The 13,811-nt window shown below is 34.2% G+C and overlaps 2 protein-coding genes across 4 annotated transcripts in view; one reads left to right on the top strand and one right to left on the bottom strand.

Annotated features, from left to right (window-relative positions):
* The window catches only part of LOC134263406 (solute carrier family 40 member 1-like), a 125,614-nt gene extending 114,392 nt beyond the window's left edge, over window positions 1-11,222 (bottom strand). Inside the window, exons 1-9 of one of the 3 annotated variants that reach the window (XR_009991257.1) lie at window positions 9,259-9,520; window positions 9,022-9,083; window positions 8,647-8,806; window positions 8,241-8,362; window positions 7,925-8,048; window positions 7,361-7,582; window positions 5,834-6,184; window positions 4,940-5,392; window positions 3,426-3,976 (exon numbers count right to left, since the gene is read on the bottom strand). Coding sequence is in view for 2 of the 3 variants with exons in the window: in XM_062745740.1 (XP_062601724.1) it covers window positions 3,636-3,976; window positions 4,940-5,392; window positions 5,834-6,184; window positions 7,361-7,582; window positions 7,925-8,048; window positions 8,241-8,362; window positions 8,647-8,806; window positions 9,022-9,083; window positions 9,259-9,403 (1,980 nt within the window). In the remaining variant the exon portion in view is untranslated. Of the gene's footprint in view, window positions 1-2,928; window positions 3,977-4,939; window positions 5,393-5,833; window positions 6,185-7,360; window positions 7,583-7,924; window positions 8,049-8,240; window positions 8,363-8,646; window positions 8,807-9,021; window positions 9,084-9,258; window positions 9,521-11,167 lie in introns of those variants that run through there. The other 2 variants (XM_062745741.1, XM_062745740.1) reach the window with 2 other exon arrangements.
* LOC134263410 (2-hydroxyacyl-CoA lyase 1-like) overlaps window positions 1-13,811 on the top strand; it is a 30,954-nt gene that overhangs the window by 13,305 nt on the left and 3,838 nt on the right. Inside the window, 6 exon segments of the mRNA XM_062745744.1 lie at window positions 86-272; window positions 997-1,045; window positions 8,676-8,702; window positions 9,935-9,960; window positions 11,655-11,872; window positions 12,751-12,842. Coding sequence (XP_062601728.1) covers window positions 86-272; window positions 997-1,045; window positions 8,676-8,702; window positions 9,935-9,960; window positions 11,655-11,872; window positions 12,751-12,842 — 599 coding nt within the window.

The following is a 13,811-nucleotide window of genomic DNA, read 5'->3' on the forward strand; positions in this document are numbered from 1 at the left end:
TTAATATAAGTCACAGAGTGCATATTTTTGTAGTGTGGAAATAAAGAGGTTCTTGCATTCAAAATAAGAAACCTGCTCATTTCAGGTCTCCCCCTACGGCCCTGATGGCAGCTGCTAGGTACGAGAAGATGATTGAGGCCTTCGGAGGCCGAGGTTACTGTGCCAGGACAACAGACGAAATCAACAAGTACCTTACAGAGGTCACAAAGGACCCAGAGAGGGTGGCGCTTCTCAATATCCTCATCAGTCCTATGTCCTCGAGGAAAACTCAGGTGAGCCTAACAGTATCAAATTAGAAAAACACAGGTAATCTTAACATTATCCTCTACTACAGAAACTCAAGCGAGTTAAACAGTTTCATCTACTGGAAAAACTCTGGGGAGCTAAACAACATCTTACATTATAAATACTTAAATGAGCTAAATAGCATTGTACTGAAAAAACTCTGGAGAGCTAAAAAGTTTCCTCCCCTACAAAAACGTAGGTGAGCTAAACAGTATCCTCTTCTAGAAAAAACTCAAGTGATCTAAGAGCATCCTCCAATACAAAAACAAGTGAGCTAAAAAGTATCCCCCTCTAAACAAAAACTCAGGTGAGCTAAACATTACCCTCAGATAGAAAAAAAACTCAGTGGACTAGACAGCATTGTATGTCTACTGGGCAAACCAATCTATTAAAACTGATGTGTACTAGAAAATATCAGGTGAGGTAAAAAGCATACTCTGTAACCAGAAGTTACATTTTCATGTATAACTAAAACAATTAAAAACTATGTGCAATTTTTCACAATTGGAAAATGGTGCATGTTATTTTAAACTGTGACATTTAAATTGTTTTGAATGTACAATGTACTTATTTTCCTGAATATATTATTTTTCAAAAATATAATTTTTAAAAGTTTTCAGTTTGCATAAAATGTCCTTGTCTTTGTTATACTCATAGTTCCTCGTCAATTTAATTTTGATTTCAATAATATTTTTTGTTGTTTCTTTGTAGGATTTTGATTGGCTGACCAAGTCAAAAATGTGAGGAGGAACAAATATTAGCTTTTTCAAATGATTGGACAATCAAGTGCTGATGGAACTAGGTGATTGGACAATTAAGAACCAAACTAGATGAGATATTTGTTACAGGAATTCCATGCATTTTACAATCCTTCTTCAAGTGGATCACTGGGAATATTTTTAAAATAATCAGGAAATCAAATAGTCTGTGATATCACATAATTTAGAAGGGAACATTAACATTATTGATTCACTTAATTTTTAAAATTAAATAGCTGCACTTTGTTAATATTATTTGTATAATCGTGTACAAGAAAATGTTTGATAAAATACCGCCAAGCATCTGATAAAATATATTTTGAAATTGCAATGTATCTTTGAGAAAAGAAAAATTTATCATTTTGTCACTGTGACAAGAACTACAGCTAGTGCCTTTTTAGTGTGTTATTCCATTTTTCTTTTCTTTGTGTCATAGACATGCTATATAGACTTGCAGGGTGACTATTTTGTGACAAATCCAATTTTTTTTATAGGTCATGAATACATGGACAAATAGATTTTCAATCTGAACTTCGTAATTGTTTTATATGTGATTGTTAAACTGTGATATTACAAGTATTTTATTAATGTGTGATTAAGATTTTGTTATCTATGCTACAGTATGTGCAATCAAAACTGATTAAAAAATGTATGAAGCATTACTTGTCAGATTATATTTTTTGTGGCTCAGGGGCCACCATTAAGGCTTGATGTTACACATTTAGTGTAGTGTTTGGAAAGAAAAAACTGGTTTTGGAAGAAGTAGGATTTTCGTGTTTGGACAGTGGGCACATTTTCCTTTTATTAGGTTTAAACTCAGGTGACCATGATTTTTTTATGTAGATGTCGTTCGTCGTTTTTTCGTTAACATTTGAACATTTTCAGCTTCTTCTCTGCAACCACTGAACCAATTTTAAATTTGGTACAAAGCATCTATGGGCCAATGAAAATTATGAATTTCATGATCCCTGCCCCCCTGGGGCCTGAGGGGTGGGGCCAAAACTACTAAAATTAGTGCAATCTTTAAAAAGTTACTCCTGGACATGTAGCAAAAACATATGCAAATATGCACTTACCAAAATTGTGAAATTCATGGCCCCAGGGTCAGGGAATAAGTGCTAGGGCGGGGAAAACTAGTGAAAATTCTCTATTTCTTTGAAAATCCTTTTTGTTATGTAATAAATAAATAACAAGTACATAGTTATGATGAAAGAGTGTCTACCAAAATTGTGAATTTTATGGTCCACCCATGCTACTTGAATCTTTTTCTTCTAATGTTTGAGATAGTAAAATTCAACTTTCAGTATACAAAAATTCCGGTTCAGACTTATAACACACTTGTCATGCAAACTTAAGATTTCTTCATTACATCACAGTGGCTGGACAAAGAGCATGATGATGATGACGGGAAGATTAACTGCTGGACAGACCTATTGGTAAACACATCACATTCCACTCCCATAAACAATATTCTCTCTAGAGAATTGGACAGACTTTCTATAAAATTCCACTCCCATAAACCATATTCTCTTTAGAGAAGTGGTCTGGGTTTCAACTACAACAAAAACCTCTACATTTCTCTAATATAGGTGAAAGCCTGTCCAATACTTTAAAGAGGATATCATAAACCATAACAGCATAAATCCTCTGTTGTAGGTGGTATTTTATATAGTCAATATTTTTCACCTTTACTTTCACTGTTCTTAAAACAGTAATAATTAAACAGCATATTAATACTTTGAACAAAATATTGTATTTGTGTCTGCCAGCAAAATCCTCTGTTGTATAGGAATTATTTTATATAGTCAATATTACACATTCACCTACTTTAAGAAAATATTTTACACTTAAGTCCCCAATACTTCCTGTCTGTTTTATGAGATATAAAGAAAATTTTCATTTTATCCATTTGCAACACTAATCATCTATAGAAATGTAGACCTCTTTAATTTTAAAACATAAATTAATTGCATGTCTTATTATATATACTACATGCCTACAAATAGACATTATACAGTATCCTAAACCAGTATAACGTTTTGCTACAAAGATGATGATTAAAAAGCCAAATCAAAGTAAAATTTGACTAAAAAATTATAAGTATAAAATTTGTCATAACAATTAAAAGAAAAACAATCATATTGAAAAATAACAGGCCAATTGGTGCCACAACACTCACCTGAGTTACTTGAACCCAACTCTTCTTCCTCAGATTTTAAAATTACATAAAATTATCTCATTAAAATTAGAAAAACTGACCGAGTCATAAACAGCACCAGTGCACCATAATCATGATAATATCACAAATCCAAGAAAAACTATCACTAAAATATTTAACTGTCAACATACTGTTGAACTTTGGTATATCTCAAAAACTAATACATGTACCTGTGGTACATGGTACATGTATTTCAAATACATGTACCATGGATATGTCAATGTGATTTAAAAGTTAAAAAAACTTGTTCTTTCTGAATCATCAGGAATCGTAAGTTTTCTAGTTCAAGATAACAAAGTGTGACTATATTGAAACCAAACAATTGTGAATTAATTTTGTGCTTTTTTCTAATGTACACAAATCTACCTCTACTTTCACACTGCTTCACTAGTTTCTGTGTTTGAAATATGTTGTGGTGCCTGATTATTATTTTGGTGATCCACACACTTAGTCACTTTTTCGAAGTGAAAGAAATGTCCTCTAACTCGGCGACAGTAGACAGCGTACAGGACCCAGGCCATACAGATGAAGGAAAACGAAATGAGGGTCAGTAGGCCAAACTGATGGGGGTACGGTGCCACTATAACCATGATAAACTTCAGCATATCCATGAGTTTGTTCATAGAGTTCTGCATGGAGTTGACGATGCCTCTCTCTGTTTCCTCCACGGTCTGTAGAAATAGCTGTGTGATTGTCAGGTCGGAAACCCAAAGACCTGAAATCGGAACAAATATACAGGTTTCCGATACAGAATGATAATGAGTGCATAAAACTGTATACTCATGATATCACATTTCCGTGAATGGTTTAATTAATACATATAATGCAAATATAAATGTACAGGTTTTCAAGAATATATTCGTTGTTCACTGTTGTTCACTGTTGTTCACTGTGCAAATATCCAAACTAGTCAATTGCATAACCATCATATTTTTTAAAGAAAATAAAGAATACAGTTGTACACAGACACCTCGAATACCATATACTGTAGAAAAACAAATTTTCGTGGGCATAAAATTTCGTTGTTTTGTCTTCAAAAATAGTTTCGTGGGCATTTAATTTCGTTGTTTTGAAAGTAACCCTATTCAATATATAGTTATATAATAATTATCGTGTGGGAAGTATATATTCGTTGAATATTGTTAACAACGAAATAAACTAGTCAATTTAACCATCATATTTTTTAAAGAAAATATTTGTGCTTTTACAGTAGATATCGAAGTCATTTTAAAGTCCCAACTACTTATTCCCGAGTATTTACTATGGATATCTCGAATACTCGATTATCACAAAGTTTTTTCAATCCCACTGGGTTTGAGATAATAAGGTTAGACTGTACTTCTAAAATAGACATAAAAATGACAACAGTGAACAAGAAATGTTTGTGAAACACGTATATCCCCCTTCAAATAATTGGAATTTTTCAATGTCAAAGGGGCATAACTCTGTCAAAAAGGGCTCAATTGCAGCCAAAACAAAACTAGCCCTAGATATTCTTATGATAAATCTGTACACAAAATTTCATTTCAGTACGTGCAGCCTCTGCAAATGAACAGAAACTTGGTGGACCGACAGACAGACTGATGACAACAGCAAAGCAATAAGCCCTTCCTTCTATGAAAGGGGGGGGGGGGCATAAAAATACAATACATGTACACAATATACAAGTAAAACATACCAAATCTAGCTGTGATGATTCCCACCATAAGTAGCCATATTGAGATGTCGGGTGACTCTTCTGATGAACTAGTGGTTTCATTACATAGCATACCAGAGGGAAAAGAAGAATTAATTGTTGTTATTGTTATTACAGTAGATATTTCACTTGGGGGTGAGGTCACATTGGTTGTGTACACATAAGATCCATTCTGGCACCTCGCATCAACCATGTTGTTAACTGAGGTCTTTGGACTGCCTAACAGATCAAAAGGACTGCCAGGGGCCCATACAGAAGCTACACAGAAACACAAGCACAGAATTTCAGAACCTAATCCAAACAAACCAGTCCTCTCAAGACCAACAACCTTTCGGATCTTGGGATACGCAAAAGCTCCCAGAATTCCTATCAGAGCACCTCCTGCCTGCAGTCCTCCTAATACAGCCTCTGAGAGTCCCTGGGAGTAGGCATAGCCTAAAATAAACACATGCATATATATGAAGTTGTAATTCCTATACACAATGATTTGTACAGGTATCTTTGTTAAGGCAAAGTAATGTTAGTTTGAGGGTGGGTATTTGAAATATACAAATTTCATTGAAATTTCAATTTAAAAATTCTGACCTTGATCTTTTTACCTCAAAATCAATATAGTACACATCTTTTTAAGGTTTAAGGGACCTGTGTTTTTAAATTTTATTGAGAAGTTCGAAGAAAATGAACGTTTTTAATTTGGATTGGGGTGGGGGGCAATGTATGATTATCTTGACCTTGGACCTCAAAATCAATATGGGTCTAGTTTAGGCTGTAGGGAACTGTGATATAAAATTTGCAAAAGCAGGTACATAATAAACTTGTTCATAATAAGACCATAAATACAAAAGCTATTGATGCACATGACAAGGAGATGTATACCTATAGTGATGCTGTCAAAGCCCAGCACAGTCATGTACAAGAAGGAGAGTCCAAGTCCAGCTAGGGCGACTTCATACTTAAAATATGTTCTGTAACCCCTATACAGGGTTATAAAACTGTAGAACATCTTGTTCAAGAACCAGGCACAACCTGTCAGTTCTGATGCTTTTTGAATCTTCTTTTCTGGAGTTGCGGGTTTGATTTGGGTATCGTCATCTTTTGCCGATTCTGCAGTATCTTTTCCTGGAGGAGCAGAATTCTTCGTTGTCTCTTCACAGACAATGTTTGAATCCTCTTCAGCAGTTATAGCTTTTTCTTCATTGTCTTGAACTGGGATTGTTGTTTCAGGTACTATTTGTAAGAATACAAGAGTTTTAATCTTAACACAAAATATCACGAATATCATTTTTTATTGTTTTCCTCAATTGGACCATTATTATCTAAGGTTCCCTTTACTATACTGAAACGCAAAAGAAACGCAACAAGCAGTAATCTACAAATGTTTGATTTTTTTATCCAACGATTTTCAAAAATGAATACAGTAAGGCTAAACTCACTTTTCAGAACATCCATTTGATAAAAATGTTAAATGTTTATCTTTACTTTACTAAGTAACATATGACAGTTAAAACACCCCCCTCCCAGCCATTCAAGTAAAATGTGCAAGACTGCCCTAAACAACATTTGCAGCTTAATTTCTACGATACAATAGGTTCATCAATATTGAGATCTGAGCGAAGGAATTATTCTTTGCAATTTTTAAATGCCCGTTTTATAGGTGATTAGGTCGAATTTTCTCTAACCTAGAGCAGTGTAGCCACCCTTGGACTTCAGATACAAGGACTGTCCTTAATGCATATGATACTTAAGACCCTGTTTAGGTGTAATGTAGTGAATTTTTGCATCAGCAAGTCTCTATCACCTTTACATTGAAATTTTCCAGCTAGAGCAATGAAAATGCGTATTTAAGCCATTTTCAAGAAGCCTAAGCATCGTTCCGGGAATCGAAAGGAGAGTTTATTTTTTGAAATATTGCTGCATTACTTATGATGAACAGCAAAAACCCTTAAAACTCCATGATATTGCCAAATGTTTCATTAAACATGCAATTTTTGATTTCTGTTCAACAGACTCAAACTTGACTTCTGGTTATGGTATGAAAATCGTTCAACCGTTAAATTACCGATGTTTATTAAATTGAAAATATCCATAATTTAAGATACAAAATTCTTTACTTTACATAATTATTCCCCCCTAAAGTAGGGTGTTGTGTTTCTTTTGCGTGTCAGTATATATAAATGCAGACCTATAGAGTGTTTTCCATTGAGGTTATTTAAGCAAGAGTTATTCAACATGACCGCCATATTGTAGGTCAACATTCCAATTCAAAGAGGTAAATTCACTATTTTGCCCTACAAGATGGCAACGAAGGGGAATAACTCCTAGGCAAAATATGTCATAGGAGAAGGGTCTATATTGGGATTAAAACATGTAAGAAAAACTCTATCATAAGACTCAAGCACTTACCATCTTTGTCTGCCTTTTTCTTGTACATTTTGTTTTTTAGAGCAGGAACTTCTTGGTAAACTTTAAGAATGAGATAATATTCCACAAACACAGACATTAGATTCCAAACACCAATCAGAACAGCCCCATACTGGATCCCTAACCAGGTCATGACCTGACCTGTAAGGACTGGGGCCAAAATCTGGGTGCAAAGGTCAATGGCCCTTAGCTTTGATGTCATTGCTGCAAGTAATAAAACTCTGCTTTATCATATGTAGTCAAATTACAATCGATTTAGCAATTATTTTAAATGACGAAAAAATATTTCATCTACATTGTGGAATTCCCTGCCCACTGAGAAAGAATAATGATTTGTCTGTGCATGTATATTTAATGTTAAAAATTTGGCTGAATATGTACGTAGCACATACTGAAAACATTGGATTCTCACACATCAAATATGCGAAATAATTGACAAAAAACACATTGTTGGATAATAGCGCTGATTAGGTAGCACTAGGCAGCATCAGTGTGAAAAATACCTGGTAAAATTTTATCAAACATGTATGTTGTGTTCAGACTTACAGGCCAGCATGTCTTTGTCTCGACCACAGATTTCCACCACCCAGTCCTTCTCAATAGCAATCTTCATGGCTATACTGGCTAAGCCTGCCAGAATGGACAACACAATAATTACACCTCTGCCTCCCTACAAAGGAATCGTATTAAAGAATGAACAACTAAAGAAAGTCTTTATTCACACTTTATTCATTTTCTAAGACAGGCAATTGATAATTACTGTAAGCATCTCAAATTACTCTTTTTTCAAATTAAAGACTTCAAGCTTAATCAAGTGTTTTAATAACCTTGTATCAAGTAGAAATAGCAGTTTATTTCTTACATGAATCAAGACATCAGAGACTGAAGCATTTTCTTGGTGTAGTCCAAAGAAGAACACACAGAAAACCACTGCAGCACACAACACGACCAGGAGGTTCTGTATCACCAGGGAAACCCGAGCCGCTGTGGAGAAGACAATATAAAGGTGATAAAATACAATGTTTATTAAGGAGACAAGAAAAAGTCCATCTGGAAAAAATTCTTTAACTTTAAGATCATGATGATTGAAAGGGAAAGGGACAATACTTGGGCCTTCATTGGCAACAGTAAAATCACAAGTCATATTTTTAAAACAAATTTTAAAGATCATTTCCATGGAAGGCATACATTCAGAAAAACACTGTAGTTACTTTTCATGATTTTGCTGAAGAATGTTATGTTATCTTCATTTCTGTTTGTAACATTACCTGTAAGTCGAGGGGTGTTGTCAACCCAGTATCCCACAAGCCCCGCGAAGAGGAGTGTGGCCCCTCCGGAGGAGAATCCATAGATTGCGGGCAGCTGAAGGGAGTCAGGGGCCAGGCTGATGAGGAAAAGCCCCACCCCAAAGGACCACATACGGTCTCCCTGTAAATATAGTCATTAATTATATGTGTCTCCATGATAATATAGTTGTTAATTGTATGTGTCTTCCTGTAAATATAGTCAACAATTGTATGTGTCTCCCTGCTGATATAGTCAATAATTGTATGTGTCTCCCTGTAAAATAGTCAATAATTGTCAAACTTTTTTAATCAGATCAAAGATTAGTTAAGGAAGGAAAGAGAAAGAATAATACATACCCATGCTGACATAAAATGGCTGATAAATACATAGATCTTCGTTTTCCTCTCAAGCTTGTGCTCTGAAAAGGAAAATATAAATGAAGAGATTTATTTTTTTTATTTGTGTTTATATCAGTTATCTAAATTTGTACTTTTAAGATGAATTGCTAAAAAAGTGGATTAGTAGTTAACTAATAAAAAATATGCATATTTTGAGTTGACTTTAGATATTATTATCCTATAGAAATATATTACCAGCATCCTTCTCAGTTTGTTTTGTTGCTTGTTTCTGATCTGTAGTATCCTGATCAGAATCAAAAACAAATGCCAGATTTTTCTCCCCATTGATATAATTATTCTCATAATTTGCGTTATTCATATTGAAAATCAATACAATCATATTGATGTATTAACGATACTTCATTTTCTATACATCATGCACATGAACATATTATCCACTTATAGTTAAGCTGGAAGGTCAACAAAAAAGATTCACTTTTCACACAAGAGAGAAAAACAATCAAGCACTGTAAGACTAATATCTGATAAAAAAGTTGAAGTTCCTGACTTGAATACAAGATTAATTTTATTGCATCTAGAATTCATATTATAAGCATATAAATACATCATGGTTAATTATGAATGGTCACGCATAAGGTGAGCTTGCTAGCTAAGACTGACTGAGATATAAAACAGTTTTCCATTTAATTATACCAATACATGTAGTATCCTTCTTTTTTAAAATCATTTCTTATTTTTTAAAATAATTTTTTTCTTATTTTTTAAAAATAAATTTATTCATACTTTAATGGCAGAAAGTATAATAAAAAGTTACATAAATTTATACTTATGTGCAAATGACTTATAGACCTATATATCCTTTGTAAGTAAGAGGTAGTTTTTAGAACATTTTTATGGCATATAGACTAAGCTGCTCGTTTATTGTTGTATTTCTTGGTACAAAATATTCTTTCAATAGCTAAATAAAGCATTTTAGCTACTGTAATTCAAACCATATCAAGCTAAATCAAGATCCTTGAATTGTGATGAAACACTTCTTGAATGGAATTTTAATGAAAGTCATATGCATGCACTATGGTGCACAAACAGCTAGGGCTTAAAAACAATATCCATTGCATTGCATGCAAGTCAGAAGAAAGACCCAGTTCCAATATTAAACCTGCTTATCACCACATTCCTCGATCTGTTAAAGCTCAGTTCACTATTGGCAGGTTCAACAGTAATGTCCTTCGAGCACCTAGCTGTCACTTCCACGGCACCAATTATAATTAAACAAAAAAGGAGAAAAATGTGATGGACCAGCTAGATTAAATTCTGGCTCCTTGAATGAATCTGCATGCAGCCTACACAGTACCTTATAGCGCGTTTTCTTGATGGGTGTAAAATTTGGCCTTTTAAGCCTGCTCAAAGGTAAGCCAATAATTTTAGACAATTAAGATTAAACTGCATGGCCAGTCTGGCAATGAAACGTACCTGCCTGACTGCACCAGTCCTCGCCATGCTATCAGGGGCTAATAAAATTAGTGAATTACAGTAAAGCAAGTGTCAGGGATGGCTGGAATTTTGATTTGTTATAATGGTAATTACCTTTGTAATGAATCAAAATTGCAGTCATCCCTGACACTTTGCTTTATAAGCGTGTACGTTTAATTTACTGCAATTGTTAAGCAGTAATCATCATGATCATGATTCTTATATTCATGCTCTGGATACAAGAGGTATAACTTATAGTGATGTTTTGTCTATACCTGAACCAGATACATACATAACAACCAGAGCTCAACCTGTAGGATATTTCATTATGTTAAAATGTAAATTAACCTCTGTAATTTAAAGATTTTTTCTCTAAAAATTTTAGTATTCAAATCATGCACATGACTGTGACTTCTCTTACCTACTTAATGTAAAAACAAAGTATCATTTAAAAGGCATAGTCAAACTACTTAGAAATTCAATATTTCAGTAAAACTATACACACAGTTACTGGTAAGAGCAATTAATTACGCTAACAATGCTATGCACATTGTTGTTTAAATTTCAGGCTGAATATGCTTTTACTGTGTTTGAATATGGAGTACTTATTTTCCTTCAACGTCCTTCAGTATTTCTCTAACGTAAATTCATGATTAAGATGTTTTCTCACTTTTTGTTGACATTTGCAGCTTCTGTTCAAAGGGGTTTTCCGGATTCAATGACGTGTTTTACTTTTAGACTTATTGTCACTTTAGCGTTTTTTTTCATAAGGTGTCCAAAAATTAGGTTCAAGACTGAATTTGACATTGAATAGTTTGTTTACAAAACGTGCTTCAGTCCTGAAGACATTTATTATCGTGAAAATTGTTCTATTATCATTATGTTTCGCTGTATGTAAAGAGAAAGGACTTACACCATTACTATCGTCAGATCCCAGCGATGCACAGGTATTTTGAACTATTGTCTTAGTTAAATCAGAGGGGCTAACAAACCCCTTTGGTTGCGAAAACTTCTAGGCCTTCTTCTACTTCTTTACTTGTAAAGGGTCTCCGACCCATCACACAAGTTTGACGTCAGACAAGAGGTGCAAATGATATAGAGCTTACTGACTAAAAATTACTATACCGCTGCTTTATTCAAAGAACTTCTAATTGTAGGTGATGCTGATAAGACAAGGAAGGATCTTAAGAAGTAGACTTTATACCTGTATGCGTAGAGTTTTACCACTTCGTAAATCTGTATGTTCACCACTAATGGCTGAATCAATGTCTGATCAAGCAGGAAGTCCAAAATCAGGGAGCGAGGAGGACAAACGACCCCAGTTTGGGGGACGACTCCTGACTAATCCAGAAGATGTCTTTCAGCACAATGCATGGTATGATGGCACTGCTTCCTTTTTAGCCGGTCTTATTGCTCAGAGAGCAATTGCCGGCTTATGTGATCCTGTTCAAGGCAGGATGTTAACCCAATAGTCGCCATTTTAAAGTTATGTGCAAAAATATAGTTCTTATACTCTCAACCGCTTTTGAGATATAATACAAATGCTAAATAAAGCAACAAAAATAAAACGAAGTTTTATTTATATAAAATAAACATTTGTAGTAATGACTTTGAAAACTTCATAAGTCAAAGAACATAGGTCATTAGCGTATTAAGGATTTTTGATAATCAGTGTTACCGTAGTTCTCTACACATACGAGGTAAAGCAGGAGAGGGAACCAGACTGGCCTGTTTGTTTACATTCATGCGGTACCAAATTAATGATTCTGACAAAATCGGACCGTGGTATTAGGGTTGAAAAACTCACTGTCAGTGTCTTATCATTTATATTGATAGTTTTAAAATAATTTTTTCATCAGAATATAAACGTGATTCATGTAAGAAATCCATTCTACTCTGTAAATGAGCCCGGCTCTCTGTACTTCTGAGTACTTTGATTAATAATAAATAGCTTGTCATTCAATTATTATTTTATAACAAGAGCACTGTACAGAAAAGTTAATGATACCAATACTTTGAAAGTGAAAAACTTAAATTATCAATCTTTTATAGCTAAAAGCATTTATCAAAATTGTACAAATCTTTACATATTCTTCTACTTGCACAAAGCATCTTTGAACCATATATCAAAGTAATTTTAAATTTGTATAATACAAGCTTAGAAAAATAATTTCACCTTGTTTTTTGAGACTATCCAGAAATAGTTATTCCAGTTATTCAATATAGAGAATGATGTAAATAGTTGTAATTTAGGGATAACGTGGAGTGGGATGAAGAACAAGAGATCAGTGCCAAAAAGAAGACTCAGGAGCAGTTAACAACAGCACTGCCTCCAGAGAAACAAGGTATGTCATGGCTGATGAATCCAAGTTTTTTTATTAGCTCACCTGAGCCGAATGCTCAAGTCCATTACGCTTTGGGGTACTCATCTCTTATCTGCAACTCCTCTGCTGAATGAAATTTAATGAGACTTCACAGAATCTTTATTATGTAGTGTCATTGTACACCTCCTATTTGTCCCCTGCTGAAAGTGGGGGATATTAATTTTGATCTGTTCATCCTTCAGTCTGTCTAGCTGTTTGTCTTTCTGTAGTTCTGTCTGTCTGTAACACTTTTGTTTCCACGCGATATCCCGAGAACCCTTTGAGCTTTTGCTTTGAAATTTTACACAACAACTCCCTATGATTTAAGAAAGATCCTTATTGATTTTGAGGTCAAAAGGTCAAAGTCATATGATAAGTTCAAGGTCAAATATTCTGCCTGTTTTAACGCTTTTGTTTCCATGTGATATCTGTTGAAGCTTGTGAACTTTTGCAATGGCATTTTATACCACAACTCATTATGGCGTAAGGAAGACTAATATTTATTTTTAGGACAAAAGGTCAAAGGTCAAGATCGTAAATTCATACATTCTGTGTGTGTGTAAAATTTCATTTCTGGGCGATATCTCAAGTTTTTGCAGTTAAATTTTATACCATAACTCCCTATAGCATGCCCGCTCTACTTAAAGTGCCCCCCATTGATCCCCCTAGATCCGCACATGTTCTTCATTTTTCCTAAAGTGGGGAACACAATTCTCTGAATTAGCTTGTTTATTTTTTGATCAGACACATATTTCTGGTCTTCCCTAACAAAACATGGACTTGGCCATTGTAATTACATGGGAGGCAGGGGGTATCATTTTGTTAGCTCATTGCTCACAATGCTTCAAGTTTCATATAGGAATATAAAATGAATACATGTATCAAGGAATTTTTGGATATGGTGTTATTCTAAATTTTGGACCCATATTGTATTTTTGACACTATATTAAT

Source organism: Saccostrea cucullata, unplaced genomic scaffold (genome assembly GCF_032062105.1).
Source record: "Saccostrea cucullata isolate Sc308-1 unplaced genomic scaffold, CSIRO_AGI_Scuc_v1 ctg345, whole genome shotgun sequence".
Taxonomy (NCBI): Eukaryota; Metazoa; Mollusca; class Bivalvia; order Ostreida; family Ostreidae; genus Saccostrea; species Saccostrea cuccullata.